We start from the raw sequence: 16785 nt of genomic DNA on the forward strand, positions 1-16785 counted from the left end.
ATTAAACATGACTTGTATACAAAATATAGCGGAGAGGTGATTTAACATCAGGTGCCCCCCACACTTGGTGGAAATCTTTAACTTGACCAGGCTGAGATTGTGGTGGACACGCGGTATCCAGTGGAACAGGAGGCACAACCTTTATTTCATCTAAAGAGCCAATACAATGCTCGTCAGACTTATTTTTTAATTAGTGGTTATCCCCAAAGGTGAAGCAAAGAGGGAACATGCAATTCCAGGGTAAACTTTTGACAAGGGAACAATTGTTGGACTCTAATCAATGTAGTTGGAGGTAAGATGCTGGCAGCTTGTTGGCACTTTGTGTAATGAAAAGACACACGCTTGAGTTTCAATTTTAATGCATTTAACTTTTTTTCTTATTTAAATAAAACATTTTCAATTAAGGCTTGCGCTCACATTTATTTTGCTCTGCACTAATTTGTCGCTATACGTGCTATTAGACCAGGGTTTGCAAACTGGAGGGTGCACTTTTTGTGGGGGTGGAGGGGGCGGTGGCGGCACTGGTGTGGCTGTTACAGCAACCCCACGCTCTTCCCCAAAAGCATTTCAATTAATGCTGGGGATCGCGTGAGGCCTCTGCAACTTCACTTACCTTGTCGGCAACACAGCGTCAAATGACACTGTGGGGTCACGTCACAATGGCCCGCGGTGTCATTTAATACAGGGGGGGGGGTGAGCAGGCAGAGGGGCACAGCAGGAAAAGATTGTGCACCCCCTGTATTAAACACTTAAGGGGCATGTAGAAGTCTGAACTCGACCCGTGTAACGTGTTTTTAGTACAGGGCTTTGCGTTGTCAGTTCTGTTGCATTTGACACTTTCGAAGTGGTGTGTGAGCATTAATCTGACACTGCAGGAAATGGTGTTTGTACATACATACGGCTCTCTGCATTGACAGCCACATACATGACACGTGTGTGCTCATTATTTACATGCCTATGAAATGCAAAGTGTATTAATTGTACACAACAGCAGTTTGCATGCGACAAAAGAAAGAGTTTATTCAAGAAATTCTGACAAGTCCCAGTGAATAAGCAGAATAATCATAGAGAATAGGGAAGGTAAAATCTGGCCATTACAGCCCAATACCATCAGTATTTGTGATTCACCCGTAGATATATGCATGAGAACATGCTTACTCTCGGCGATCACTTATACATCACAACGGTTGCATTTAATGGGTTACATTACCACTGCTGAATACAGGTGCACACTGCAGTATATACTGGCTTTTTGAACAATTATCTGTCGCTAAGCAGCATGGCTGCATCGGAGGAGTTATTTTTGCCATCTTTAGAAGGAAAAAATGTATAGACAAAATAAGAAGGGGAATTTTATAACCATAAGTCCATCTATACAATATTATATGTGCTATTCATCTCTCGCCTAGAGAGCTTGCAATCTGAATTTAGAAAAATGACTAAATACAGGTATAAAAGTTACCCACAGGGATGTCCCACTTCACAGATCTGTATCTTAACCACAAGTTCTCCCTCATCATGCTTATCATCATCATCATCATCATCATCATCATCATCATCGTACCTATCCAGAATCTGCAGGTTTCTGAGCCCTTGAGAATAATGTGTGTTTCACCTGATCTCACAGTTAATGCGTTTTCCCCCCAAGCCATTGGATTTATCACATACAATCTACCATTTTTGAAAAAGTAAAGAATTTGCTGAGGAAAAAAAAAAACAAGAAATATAGACTTGGACATTTCCAAAACGCAGCTTCAGACAAAGGCAGAGCATCGATTTCCAGGGAGGTTAGTGAATCATTCTGTTCTTCGTGTGTTCTGAGGTTCCTCGGTTTTGAGGTTACACCTAGACTTCTCCCCAGAAGCGTCGGGTGTGTTTAACATTTGGCGCGGTGGACGTGTTCAGTGGTGGGATGAGCCACGCTCTGGTGACACCCTAAAAAGGAAAGACGTGGGGAGTTATTATAGCCGATTCAGACCCCAAAAATTATTTAATACTACAGAACAATGTGATATTTTGTGTCTCCTTTTGTAGCATTATTACTACATTCAAGAGCCTGGAACATTCATTGGCCGTGAGCCAAAGAAGGCGCGACCCGTGGTATACGGCCAGAGTTAGCAATGCCGGCCCTTAGGGTCAATGGCACATATAGCTGATTCAGGAAGGATGGCACGGATCACGCTTGGATGACCCCTGCCTGTTGGGTGAGAAAATGCGTGAGTAAAGGAGGAGATATACTAATGTTAGTGACGATTCCGGAGAAAGGGATCGAGGAAGAGACTATGGCAGTGCCTGGGATTGCTAGAGGGGATGGGGGGCAGAGAGGGTGAGGTTGAGTCTCCTGTTACCTGTAGGATGGTGAGCTTTAGTGCACTGGTTATATTGCAATGACTTTGAGAACCCGCAGGTTCTATTTCTACTCACCGTGTTTGCCCCCTGAGATGTGGTGTCCTGTAGCACTGCAGAGTAAAGAAGAACATTTAAGGATTATTACGTATTAAAAATAGATTATAGTCCCGTCACTTTGCTCAGTTTCCCTACCCTATTTCTAAACGCTTTGGTTGTACTGTATCTCTAACATTAATGGGGGGGTTACTTCCTTTTTTTCACTGTTGTTAAAACCATACAGAAGCTATTTTACACACCACTTTTTCAACATTATAATGAAAAGTTATTTTCTCACATTTTCACCTCATTGTATAGTATACATTAGTCGTTAACAAAATATCTCAAGAAAACTTGAGATTCCTCTGAATGCATAGAGAGCGTCCAAATAGCTGTTGTAATGAAAGTGAGTTTATTCATACAAAACTAATAAAAAGAGATGAGGCTATATCAATATAGATCTACCCCACCTCAGAAGAACAGGCCCTAAACGGGATGTTGTGTTACATACTGGATGTCATGTCCTTCCAGCAGACGTTTGTAAGTAGCGATCTCCATCTCCAGATGGGTCTTCTGGTCCATGAGGACCCGGTACTCATGGTTCTGACGCTCCAGGTCCGATCGGATCTGGGCCAGCTGCCCTTCCACGTTGTCAATGAGACCTTGTAGTTGGGCGAGCTGGGAACTGTAAGTGGCCTGTGTCTCTGCCAAGGTGCATTCCAGGGCTGATTTCTATAATACATGGGGCATAACGGGCGTGAGAGGTGATGCAGATACACAAAATATACCAGCTGTGTGTCCTACAATAATATGTGTAGGACACATAGTATCTATACACTGTAGCACAAACTATGGGGCCAATGTACTAAGCTTTGTTTGGTGGATAGCTGTACTTGGTAGCACTGAATTCTTGATGCACAAAAGGTTTATATCTTTATTCTTTAGTGAAATAGGATTCGCTCCTGTAACCCGATCATTCATATGGAGTTTTGAATATGAATCCAACCATATATCTCAACGTAATAAGGAATAAGTGCATATTTAAGATGTGAAGGGATAAAACATACCATGCTCAGCTCGCTCTGCAGCTCAATCTCCAGGCTCTGCACACAGCGCCTCAACTCAATGATCTCGGTTTGGACTGACTGCAGCTGTTCAGAACCGGACGCCACCTGCCGGTTTAGTTCCTCGCTCTATGAGGACAGAGACACAGAACAGAGATAATGACCCACAGAGGCGGCCTGCTGGGACAATGCCCGGAATGCATTGACTTCCTTGTTTTACTCGGCTCTCCTGCTACAAAGTCAGTGTCATTGTTTTCATCGTCAGTGCCTTTACTCACGTAGCCGATCTTTCAGCCCGGTAATATTTGTGTATCGTAGGGTACTATGATGGGGCTGAGTTGGGGAAATCATTATCAGACAGAGTATATAGTAATATGGGTTCAGTTTACTCTTGTTGGGGAATACATCACTTGGATGGTGACCATTCTCCGGGAACATCACTTTTAGTTTAAAAAATCAGGTAAAATTGACTTATTACAAAATATAGTAGAAAAGTGAAATGAAAGGCTAAATTATATAGGTGCAGCACTTGCAGTTATAGGGCTTTACGTGACTTCTCACTTTTTCTTTGAGCAAAGATTTGAAGTGCCTGAATTAAACTTTATTGAAACCAGGAAACTCAAAGAAGGCCAGGTACCCTTGTAAGGAACATGTTCTCCGTCTCTCTCATGTTCCTCTCCATCAGGTTTTCATATTGCTCTCGGATCTCAGACAAGGCCCCGTTCATATCCACAGACGGAGCAGCGTTCACTTCCACGTTGACTCTGGCGCCCAGCTGAGCGCACAGACATTTCACCTCCTACAGTGGCAGAAGATAAGGGTGATAGTTGTAGGGTTGGAAGTGCAGTAGATTGTATCAGATAGCTGACCACCAAGATGGTGTTATGAACTCCTGCCTCGAATACCAAGAAGTCTTTGAGACCTTAAGAAAATCTCTTTATCCTCCAGTTTACCATCTCTACTAAGGTTTATACAGTAAGAATAAGAGGAAAGGATTACAATCTTTGGAGCCTTCTATTCAGCCTCACGATCCTCATATCTTTCCCCGTACGTTACCTCTTCATGGTTCCTCTTCATTTGCTGCAGCTCTTCCTGGAGGTTTTGAACCTGCATCTCCAGGTCACAGCTCTCCATGTTCAGCCCTTCCAGGACTCTGCGTAGACCGGTCAGGTCCGCCTCAACATTGTTCCTCAGCCTGAGCTCCATCTCATACCTTCGGGAGACAGTTATAGATGTATTTACTGCCCAAGCCAAGATAGACACAGAATTAAGACATAAGTTGTGTACATTTACATACATAGATATATCTCCATCCTCATTCAGTCTAGTGAGAAGTGGAGTAACACATAATTAACTATGCATCAACTTCTACTGAAGTGAATGGACATTGGCAGATTGTTAACAGTGCATTCATCACCTTCTCACTGTAGGGAACATTCTTTCTCACTTACACTGTCTCCCTCTTACCATCTCTCTCTCCCTCTCTCCCTTCCTCTGTACTCGGTGTTCAGAAGACTTACTTGTTTCTGAAGTCATCCGCAGCCAGTTTGGCATTGTCTATCTGCAGAACATTCCGGGCATTTTCCAGAGTGGCTGCAGAGATCTGTAATAGACATTGTGTTATGTGAAACAGCCCGTCCCATTGTATTACCACGTCGTTTACGTATCCTCTTTCATCATCCACCTTTTTATATGGTCAAATGTTTATACACAGTAATATGTTTGGCCTTTATTGTGCTTCCAAAGTCGTCAACTTTAAAGTTCATACGACATAAAGTAGAGGTTATTGTATGTATCAAAGTGTTCCAGCTTCAAAACCGGTGCGAAACTGATGTAGATTCATTAAAGAAAATGGATCCTTTTGGAAATAATGCTATTTAATTACTGTAATAAACACGGAACGGTTTTCTGTGTTGTTGTTTCTTCCGTTTTGCAGTTGGAACGCATTGATTTAAAAAAAAAAACTATTACACAGTATGCTGGGTGTGCCATGGCATACATGTCTGCTGTGTTTTTATTTAGGACATGAGGTGTAAACCCAGAATGTCATTTCCCAGAATCCCTTGCTGCAGTGGAAGCACTGTATGCTGGTTGATAATGGTTGAAAGGCAGGGCTGCAGACCTGTCTAAGACATGTGAATGTGCTCACAAGTGATATTTTTATATGCTATATGCTATACGGTGGAGGTTTAAGTCACCTATTCACCCAGTATAACATAAATTATATATAATGTTAAAATGAAAAAATAAGGTGTTACTTGACTTTATTGAACCTCAATTAATGTTGTCAAATGGGACTGTGCTTGCAAGCTTTAATCTACCATGTTTGTAAGAAGTCCCAGAATACAATGAGAACTAGAAGGTTCAGATGGTCCCAGTTATGTTTCCAAATTCCTATTCTGTTTCTGCATTCTCCCCCTTGTTGTGTAAAACATTAATATGATTGTCGCTTTCCTTGTCTGCTCTTACTTTACCTGGCACTGGAGCTCCTCGATGGTCCTGAAGTAGCTGTTGAAGTCGGGGAATGTGCTGGGGGCATTGTTGGCATACCACTCGCAGATCTTTCTCTCCAGCTGGGCGTTTTCCTGCTCCAGTGAGCGCACCCTCTCCAGGTAGGATGAAAGTCGGTCATTCAGAAGCTGCATGGTTTCCTTCTCATTGATGCCCAGCAGGCCGTCCTTCTTCCAACCACCGTGGCCCCCACAACTGCTAAAGTGGCTTCCATGGCTGTGACCGCCATATACACTTCCAACACCACAACCGTGACTGAAAGAAGAGTGTTTAGAGAAGGAGACTCCTTTACCTCCTGATCCCCCATGGACACTGGGAGCTGCGTAGTGGCCTCCATGATGGGAAGCATGGGATCCTCCATTATGGGACTTATGAGATCCCCCATGATGGGAAGCATGGGATCCTCCATGGTGGGACATATGGGATCCTCCATGGTGAGATGTATGACAGCCACCATGATGGGACATATGAGAGCCTCCGTGATGGACTTGATGTGAGCCACCATGATGGGAAGAGATGTGGCAGGAGATCTTAGGAGCATGACCACCAACATGACATCCTCCCTTGAGGGACCCGGCAGAGGAATGGCAGTTTCTCATGGTGATGGCAAAGCTAGATCCAGATGGAGCCACAAGTTTCACGGCAGCTTGTTCAGCAAGTGAAGTACAAATGTTCCCCTCTCTGTGTGTCCCCTTTTATAGGAAGCACAGGGGGCGTTGTAGGGCGCTAAGTAATATTTAACCGCACTTTACAGGCATCTAATTCCTTTCCAGTGTGTTGTGTATCTGCCTCAAAGTGAGCTTTAACAATAAAACACTATTTATGAAATATGTCAATGTAAAAAAAGGTTTATAGAGAGGTTGGGAGCCACTGCGGGTTTATTACAGCGCTGAACATCAGAGGGGAGCGTTCCTCACAGTCTGGCAATGTTACACTCATGTTTTGTACGAGCGTCACAGAACCTTTAATGCACGGCTTGTGGTAACACCCGTCAACAGTTGGGTTCCCTTTCTTCTTTACTATCAGTTAGCTGGTGAAGTTAGCTAGTCTTAGTGTTTCAAGTAAATCAATTGATAAACAAATTGTTCAATGGTTATGAGGTTTTTTTGGTTAGCTTCAACGCTTTAGCTACTATCTTCTAAAATTGATTTTCTTTTACTATTCTGAGTATTAATTAAATGTCTCACCTGTAGCTAAAGAGGGGTCTTTCCCTATAATAGTAAGAAGAAAATATTGTGACGGTTGAGTTATTAAATGTCAAGGAGCGCAGTGTTCTAGAACGTTATTGACGTGGCGTCAAGTTCTAGGCCAGGGGGTGGGGGGGGTGAAGGGCACGGGGTGCGGGGGGGTGAAGGGCAGGGGGTGGGGGGGGTGAAGGGCAGGGGGTGGGGGGGGGGTGAAGGGCAGGGTTAGGGGGGGTGAAGGGCAGGGGTAGGGGGGGTGAAGGGCAGGGCTAGGTGGGGTGAGGGCAGGGGTAGGGGGGGGTGAAGGGCAGGGGAAGGGGTGAAAGGCAGGGGTGGGGGGTGAAGAGCAGGGGTAGGGAGGGGTGAAGGGCAGTGGTGGGGCGGTGAACGGCAGGGGTAGGGGGGGTGAAGGGCAGGGGTAGGGGGGGGTGAAGGGCAGGGGTAGGGGGGGTGAAGGGCAAAGGTAGGGGTGAAAGTGAGGCACAAATTGTTGGCAGGAGTAAAATGTCCCTCTCCACACACACACACACACACACACACAACGGGAGTGAGAGGTGGGGGAGAGTGGAACTGGCGCAGATCTGAGGAGGCTGCTTGGACCCCCAGCGGCTGGGGAGGTAGCGCCGGGGAGGTAAGGGAGCGCCGGGGAGGTTGCGCCGGGGAGGTAAGGGAGCGCCGGGGAGGTAAGGGAGCGCCAGGGAGGTAAGGGAACGTTGGCGGCTGGGGTAGGAGGGCCGTGCCGCGCTTCCCCTCTGTCCGGGAGCCGGTGCACGTGATGGGGGACAGAGGGACAGAGGGACTCTGTGTGTGTGTGCGTGCGTGCGTGTGACCTTTGGCCCGTCACTCCGCCTCAGGTCAATGAGAGGTGTGCGGGGGCGGGCGAGCCAAGGGAGCCATCTCATTGGCCTGAGGCGGAGTGACGGGCCAAAGGTCCAATGTGATTGCCCCTAGGGACAGGACAGACAGGCAAACACAAATACGACGGGTTGAGAAATATATAGATAGATAAACAGTTAAAAAACAGTAGAAATAAAATTGTTAATGATAACAGTTGAGACTCAAGCAATTGAAACAATTCGGCCATGCAAATACAGTAGAATTGTTTTACTGTGTTGATTAAACAGTCAACTTTCTACGTAAAAGATTTTTTTCCACCTCCCGATTTGTCACACAGATCAAGCGACAGGTAGCGTGGCCGAGCGGTCTAAGGCGCTGGATTTAGGCTCCAGTCTCTAAGGAGGTGTGGGTTCAAATCCCACCGCTGCCACTATTTCACTTTAAAGATGACATCTTTGTGAAGATATATTTTGATTTTCAAATAGACGTCATCTGTTTTGTGTACGTCTGATTTGGTGCTTTGATATATTGAACACAGTGTATTTTGCAGTAGGTGACATTATATTTCGATAACAGTGAAATCTGTATGAAATCTTTAGCAAACATAGAATTACATGCCCATTTTCAAGACAAAATATAAATCATGCCTCCGTAATCTCTGAAACAAGGAGGCCTTGAAACTGAAAACTATTCAAAAGTTAAAAAGAAGTTGATTTTGTGGCAGATATTCAAAAGCAGAGAAGGGTGTGCTTGGGATCATTGTCCTGTTGCATGACCCAATTTCGGCCAAGCTTTAGCTGTCGGACAGATGGCCTCACATTTGACTCTAGAATACTTTGGTATACAGAGGAGTTCATGGTCGACTCAATGACTGCAAGGTTCCCAGGTCCTGTGGCTGCAAAAAAGGCCTAAATCATCACCCCTCCACCACCGTGCTTGCAGTTGGTATGAGGCGTTTGTGCTGATATACTGTGTTTAGTTTTCGCCAAACATAGCGCTGTGCATTAAGGCCAAATATCTACTCTTTTGTCTCGTCTGTCCAAAGGACATTGTTCCAGAAGTCTTGTGGTTTGTTCAGATGCAACTTTGCAAACCTAAGCCGTGCTGCCATGTTCTTTTTAGAGAGAAGGGGCTTTCTCCTGGCAACCCTTCCAAACAAATCATACTTTTTCAAATTGTACAAAAATAGAACAAATGTGATGCTTCCACAATTAGAGAGAATTCCTCAACAGCATATATGCATGATCAAGATAACAGTGGAGAGTCCATGAACTGTAAATAACATAAACAGGCAGGGGCTAAGTGTCTAGTGGGGTCCACTTGACCTCCACAACTTAAACACTATGGCACCCCTACCGAATAAACAGTATCAGAATGATGAAAGCATAGGTGTACATATGTATATATGTTTGGGCACTGCGGCCCTTTACCTTAATGCTTTAACAGGATATCCAGGGCGTGCAGCCCATCCAGGTAGAAGAACAGCAAGAGATAGGGTGACGATAAGCTGCACAGCCACGAAACTCCGTTTCCCAGGGAGACCGGCAGGGATAATGAAAAAGTGCACACTCCAATAAAGCAATAGGTCAGGTTTAATGCAGGTGGGTACATTAACAGGACAACACGAACGCACCTACGCGTTTCGTGCACAAGGCACTTTATCAAGGACAAATAAAGTGCCTTGTGCACGAAACGCGTAGGTGCGTTTGTGTTGTCCTGTTAATGTACCCACCTGCATTAAACCTGACCTATTGCTTTATTGGAGTGTGCACTTTTTCATTATACCTTCCGGTCTCCCGGGGAAACGGAGTTTCGTGGCTGTGCAGCTTATCATCACCCTATCTCTTGTTTTTCAAATTGTACTATCATGAACTTTAACATTTAACATGCTAACTGAGGCCTGTACAGTCTGAGATGTAACTCTTGTTTTTTTTTGCAATTTCTCTGAGCATTGCACGGTCTGACCTTGGGGTGAATTTGCTGGGACGTCCACTCCTGGGAAGATTGGCAACTGTCTTGAATGTTTTCCACTTTTGAATAATCTTTCTCACTGTAGAATGATGGACTTTAAATTGGTTGGAAATGGCCTTATAACCCTTCCCAGATTGATGGGCAGCAACAATTGCTTCTCTAAGATCATTGCTGATGTCTTTCCTCTTGGCATTGTGTTAACACACACCTGAATGCTACAGACCAGCAAACTGCTAAAACTTCGGCTTTTATAGAGGTGGTCACTTGCTGATGATCAATTAATCCAAGGGCATTTGATTAGCAGCACCTGTCTGCTACTTAGCATCTTAATTCCTATGGAAGCAGTAAGGGCGTACTTAGTTTTTCACACATGGCTTCTCCATTTTGGCTTTATTTTTGTTAAATAAATCACGACACGGTGTAATATGTCCATGTGTTGTTGTTCATCTGAGGTTGTATTTACCTTATCTTTGGACCTGCTAAGGAACAGATGATAGTTATTATGTCCTGATAGGTAAAACCATGTAATTCAAAGAGGGTGTACTTTCTTTTTCACACCACTGTACATCTGTGGGAGTGAAACCTTGCCAATAGCAATCAAGTCCCTTATAATCAGGGTAGTCACCACTCTGGGTTCCACATGGAGACTCTGGTTTCGGTAACGTATCTCCCGACTACAGGTTTACCTAGTAAACCTTTGGGTGGTAATGGCGTGTCAGGGCACCCCTCCCCCCCCCCCCCCCCACTACAGCGACTACCAATATGGCTGTGTGGCGTCAAATGGTGCCGCGTTGCCATGACAACGGGAACGCCATGTGACGTAGCAGCATCAAGTGACGCCCGTTGCCACGTCGAAACGCTACGTGACGTCATGACGTTTCCGTGATGCCTAGGCGCGTCCCTGTTGTCATGGCAGCATCTGACGCCGCGCATGCCACGTTAACGGGAGTTGCTGGGAAGATGTCTGGAGGATGCCAGAGAAGGTAAGCGCTTTCGGGTTTATATCGCCGCGCGCCGTACAGGGAGTTTGCGCAGGCAACGGCCCCCCTCTCGCCTCCATCTTTAGCGGCTCCGTCAGGGGACAGGGTGGGGGCTGAGGAAATACTTCCATCGTCCAAGCGTACCCCAAGGAAAAGAAAATGCTTCCTAGTTTCCAAAAACATATTTTTTGCTTTTAGCCTGGCTACATTTGTTAATGGTTTGCATTGTGCAGACCTACCGAATTTCACCGTTAACGTGTCAGGGTTCGTGTGCCACTCGCTGGCACTTCCGGGTCATAGAATCGCCGCTGGAACGTTTGTCTGGACCAGGCCGCCCCCCCCCCCCCGAGCGCTGGATAAGGAAGTGGTCCTGTCGGGGGTCAGTCCAACCCTCCCCCCCCCTCGCCCCCTAGAAAAGGGAGCAAACGAGGGGTGGCCAACTCCACTCATCAACGGACACCAACAGGTCAGGTTTGCCGGATGTCCTTGCTTCAGCAAAGGGAGGTGCAGTCACGACTGAGCCACCTGTGCTGAAGCAGGTGGCCCTTGTGGACTTCAGTTGGCTACCCCTGGTCTATGCTGAAGCAGACATAAAGGACCTGCCACACGACAGGCCACCGTCACGGTCGTTACTGCACATTCGCCCTATAAATCAGGCACCGGGCGTTACTGCACATTCGCCCTATAAATCAGGCCCCGGGCCTTACTGCACATTCACCCTATAAATCAGGCCCCGGTCGTTACTGCACATTCACCCTATAAATCAGGCCCCGGTCGTTACTGCACATTCACCTTATAAATCAGGCCCCGGGCGTTACTGCACATTCACCCTATAAATCAGGCCCGGGCGTTACTGCACATTCACCCTATAAATCAGGCCCCGGGCCTTACTGCACATTCACCCTATAAATCAGGCCCCGGTCGTTACTGCACATTCACCCTATAAATCAGGCCCCGGGCGTTACTGCACATTCACCCTATAAATCAGGCCCCGGTCGTTACTGCACATTCACCCTATAAATCAGGCCCCGGGCGTTACTGCACATTCACCCTATAAATCAGGCCCCGGTCGTTACTGCACATTCACCCTATAAATCAGGCCCCGGGCGTTACTGCACATTCACCCTATAAATCAGGCCCCGGGCGTTACTGCACATTCACCCTATAAATCAGGCCCCGGTCGTTACTGCACATTCACCCTATAAATCAGGCCCCGGTCGTTACTGCACATTCACCCTATAAATCAGGCCCCGGGCGTTACTGCACATTCACCCTATAAATCAGGCCCCGGGCGTTACTGCACATTCACCCTATAAATCAGGCCCCGGGCGTTACTGCACATTCACCCTATAAATCAGGCCCCGGGCGTTACTGCACATTCGCCCTATAAATCAGGCCCCGGTCGTTACTGCACATTCACCCTATAAATCAGGCCCCGGGCATTACTGCACATTCACCCCTCCACCACCGTGCTTGCAGTTGGTATGAGGCGTTTGTGCTGATATACTGTGTTTGGTTTTCGCCAAACATGGCGCTGTGCATTAAGGCCAAATATCTACTCTTTTGTCTCGTCTGTCCAAAGGACATTGTTCCAGAAGTCTTGTGGTTTGTTCAGATGCAACTTTGCAAACCTAAGCCGTGCTGCCATGTTCTTTTTAGAGAGAAGGGGCTTTCTCCTGGCAACCCTTCCAAACAAATCATACTTTTTCAAATTGTACAAAAATAGAACAAATGTGATGCTTCCACAATTAGAGAGAATTCCTCAACAGCATATATGCATGATCAAGATAACAGTGGAGTCCATGAACTGTAAATAACATAAACAGGCAGGGGCTAAGTGTCTAGTGGGGTCCACTTGACCTCCACAACTTAAACACTATGGCACCCCTACCGAATAAACAGTATCAGAATGATGAAAGCATACTGCACCGACACACTTTATTCGAGCAAATACCCGGTATGTACCTGGCAGATACCTGGAATGCGCCGCTCCTCACCTCTGACAAGCCCCGTTGCGTTTGCCTTCCCAGCCTGGGTTCATGCCTGGCTGACGGGCGGCTGATCTGTTAAATGATAATGATTAGGATTTAATAGGCTGCAATGCTTCGCGTGTCTACCAGATGGCATAAATTCATGAATTGTAATGCAGTATATATATATATACTGTGCAGTATTGCAGCCAGAGGGAATAAAATACTTCAATCCCTGCTTGGAAAATACCTCAATGTACTTGGGCAGAAAACAGTCACAAACCTCAATACACCCGGGTATACCCGAATTCGTGGGACTAGCCGAGCTCGAATAAAGTGTGTCGCCAGTGTAGGTGTACATATGTATATATGTTTGGGCACTGCGGCCCTTTACCTTAATGCTTTAACAGGATATCCAGGGCGTGCAGCCCATCCAGGTAGAAGAACAGCAAGAGATAGGGTGACGATAAGCTGCACAGCCACGAAACTCCGTTTCCCAGGGAGACCGGCAGGGATAATGAAAAAGTGCACACTCCAATAAAGCAATAGGTCAGGTTTAATGCAGGTGGGTACATTAACAGGACAACACGAACGCACCTACGCGTTTCGTACACAAGGCACTTTATCAAGGACAAATAAAGTGCCTTGTACACGAAACGCGTAGGTGCGTTTGTGTTGTCCTGTTAATGTACCCACCTGCATTAAACCTGACCTATTGCTTTATTGGAGTGTGCACTTTTTCATTATACCTGCCGGTCTCCCTGGGAAACGGAGTTTCGTGGCTGTGCAGCTTATCGTCACCCTATCTCTTGTTTTTCTAATTGTACTGTCATGAACTTTAACATTTAACATGCTAACTGAGGCCTGTAGAGCCTGAGATGTAAGTCTTGTTTTTTTTTGCAATTTCTCTGAGCATTGCACAGTCTGACCTTGGGGTGAATTTGCTGGGACGTCCACTCCTGGGAAGATTGGCAACTGTCTTGAATGCTTTCCACTTTTGAATAATCTTTCTCACTGTAGAATGATGGACTTTAAATTGGTTGGAAATGGCCTTATAACCCTTCCAGATTGATGGGCAGCAACAATTGCTTCTCTAAGATCATTGCTGGTGACTTTCCTCCTTGGCATTGTGTTAACACACACCTGAATGCTCCAGACCAGCAACAAACTGCTAAAACTTCGGCTTTTAAAGAGGTGGCCACACTTGCTGCTGATGAATTAATCCAAGGGCATTTGATTAGCAGCACCTGTCTGCTACTTAACATCTTCATTCCTATGGAAGCAGTAAGGGTGTACTTAGTTTTTCACACATGGCTTCTCCATTTTGGTTTTATTTTTGTTAAATAAATCACGACACGGTGTAATATGTCCATGTGTTGTTGTTCATCTGAGGTTGTATTTACCTTATCTTTGGACCTGCTAAGGAACAGATGATTGTTATTATGTCCTGATAGGTAAAACCATGGAATTCAAAGAGGGTGTACTTTCTTTTTCACACCACTGTACATCTGTGGGAGTGAAACCTTGCCAATAGCAATCAAGTCCCTTATAATCAGGGTAGTCACCATTCTGGGTTCCACATGGAGACTCTGGTTTCGGTAACGTATCTCCCGACTACAGGTTTACCTAGTAAACCTTTGGGTGGTAATGGCGTGTCAGGGCGCCCCTCCCCCCCCCCCACTACAGCGACTACCAATATGGCTGTGTGGCGTCAAATGGTGCCGCGTTGCCATGACAACGGGAACGCCATGTGACGTAGCAGCATCAAGTGACGCCCGTTGCCACGTCGAAACGCTACGTGACGTCATGACGTTTCCGTGATGCCTAGGCGCGTCCCTGTTGTCATGGCAGCATCTGACGCCGCGCATGCCACGTTAACGGGAGTTGCTGGGAAGATGTCTGGAGGATGCCAGAGAAGGTAAGCGCTTTCGGGTTTATATCGCCGCGCGCCGTACAGGGAGTTTGCGCAGGCAACGGCCCCCCTCTCGCCTCCATCTTTAGCGGCTCCGTCAGGGGACAGGGTGGGGGCTGAGGAAATACTTCCATCGTCCAAGCGTACCCCAAGGAAAAGAAAATGCTTCCTAGTTTCCAAAAACATATTTTTTGCTTTTAGCCTGGCTACATTTGTTAATGGTTTGCATTGTGCAGACCTACCGAATTTCACCGTTAACGTGTCAGGGTTCGTGTGCCACTCGCTGGCACTTCCGGGTCATAGAATCGCCGCTGGAACGTTTGTCTGGACCAGGCCGCCCCCCCCCCCGAGCGCTGGATAAGGAAGTGGTCCTGTCGGGGGTCAGTCCAACCCTCCCCCCCCCTCGCCCCCTAGAAAAGGGAGCAAACGAGGGGTGGCCAACTCCACTCATCAACGGACACCAACAGGTCAGGTTTGCCGGATGTCCTTGCTTCAGCAAAGGGAGGTGCAGTCACGACTGAGCCACCTGTGCTGAAGCAGGTGGCCCTTGTGGACTTCAGTTGGCTACCCCTGGTCTATGCTGAAGCAGACATAAAGGACCTGCCACACGACAGGCCACCGTCACGGTCGTTACTGCACATTCGCCCTATAAATCAGGCACCGGGCGTTACTGCACATTCGCCCTATAAATCAGGCCCCGGGCGTTACTGCACATTCACCCTATAAATCAGGCCCCGGTCGTTACTGCACATTCACCCTATAAATCAGGCCCCGGTCGTTACTGCACATTCACCTTATAAATCAGGCCCCGGGCGTTACTGCACATTCACCCTATAAATCAGGCCCCGGGCGTTACTGCACATTCACCCTATAAATCAGGCCCCGGGCGTTACTGCACATTCACCCTATAAATCAGGCCCCGGGCGTTACTGCACATTCACCCTATAAATCAGGCCCCGGGCGTTACTGCACATTCACCCTATAAATCAGGCCCCGGTCGTTACTGCACATTCACCCTATAAATCAGGCCCCGGGCGTTACTGCACATTCACCCTATAAATCAGGCCCCGGGCGTTACTGCACATTCACCCTATAAATCAGGCCCCGGTCGTTACTGCACATTCACCCTATAAATCAGGCCCCGGTCGTTACTGCACATTCACCCTATAAATCAGGCCCCGGGCGTTACTGCACATTCACCCTATAAATCAGGCCCCGGGCGTTACTGCACATTCACCCTATAAATCAGGCCCCGGGCGTTACTGCACATTCACCCTATAAATCAGGCCCCAGTCGTTACTGCACATTCACCCTATAAATCAGGCCCCGGTCGTTACTGCACATTCACCATATAAATCAGGCCCCGGGCGTTACTGCACATTCACCCTATAAATCAGGCCCCGGTCGTTACTGCACATTCACCCTATAAATCAGGCCCCGGTCGTTACTGCACATTCACCCTATAAATCAGGCCCGGGTGTTACTGTACATTCACCCTATAAATCAGGCCCCGGGCGTTACTGCACATTCACCCTATAAATCCGGCCCCGGGCGTTACTGCACATTCACCCTATAAATCAGGCCCCGGGCGTTACTGCACATTCACCCTATAAATCAGGCCCCGGTCGTTACTGCACATTCACCCTATAAATCAGGCCCGGGTGTTACTGCACATTCACCCTATAAATCAGGCCCGGGTGTTACTGCACATTCACCCTATAAATCAGGCCCCGGGCGTTACTGCACATTCACCCTATAAATCAGGCCCCGGTCGTTACTGCACATTCACCCTATAAATCAGGCCCCGGGCGTTACTGCACATTCACCCTATAAATCAGGCCCCGGTCGTTACTGCACATTCACCCTATAAATCAGGCCCCCGTTGTTACTGCACATTCACTCTATAAACCAGGCCCCGGTCGTTACTGCACATTCACCCTATAAATCAGGCCCCGGGCGTTACTGCACATT

At 47.0% G+C, this 16785-nt stretch overlaps 1 protein-coding gene and 1 non-coding gene across 2 annotated transcripts; one reads left to right on the top strand and one right to left on the bottom strand.

The window, feature by feature from the left end:
• Nucleotides 1-947: 947 nt before the first annotated feature.
• LOC142472983 (keratin, type I cytoskeletal 19-like) lies at nt 948-6775 on the bottom strand. The gene is made up of 8 exons (XM_075580132.1): nt 5924-6775; nt 4970-5052; nt 4506-4662; nt 4087-4248; nt 3453-3578; nt 2897-3117; nt 2425-2459; nt 948-1935 (listed from the first exon to the last, which is right to left on the bottom strand). The coding sequence occupies exons 1-8, from the start codon at nt 6557-6559 to the stop codon at nt 1877-1879; spliced, it is 1479 nt and encodes a 492-aa protein (XP_075436247.1). The 5' UTR covers nt 6560-6775; the 3' UTR covers nt 948-1876.
• Nucleotides 6776-8329: 1554 nt separating this feature from the next.
• Nucleotides 8330-8411, top strand: TRNAL-UAG (transfer RNA leucine (anticodon UAG)). Its single transcript has one exon. It is a non-coding gene; the product is annotated as a tRNA-Leu (tRNA).
• Nucleotides 8412-16785: the final 8374 nt, after the last annotated feature.

The sequence above is a fragment of the Ascaphus truei genome, chromosome 23, assembly GCF_040206685.1.
Source record: "Ascaphus truei isolate aAscTru1 chromosome 23, aAscTru1.hap1, whole genome shotgun sequence".
Taxonomy (NCBI): Eukaryota; Metazoa; Chordata; class Amphibia; order Anura; family Ascaphidae; genus Ascaphus; species Ascaphus truei.

Bases quoted from the DNA above. Each gene is read 5' to 3' on its own strand.
- LOC142472983 (XM_075580132.1), bottom strand. From the start codon at position 6,559: ATGAGAAACTGCCATTCCTCTGCCGGGTCCCTCAAGGGAGGATGTCAT. The intron at 5,053-5,923 runs GTAAAGTAAGAG...TGTCTATTACAG, and splicing joins TCGAGGAGCTCCAGTGCCAG to ATCTCTGCAGCCACTCTGGA. The intron at 1,936-2,424 runs GTGAGTAGAAAT...TTTCCTTTTTAG, and splicing joins CATCTCAGGGGGCAAACACG to GGTGTCACCAGAGCGTGGCT.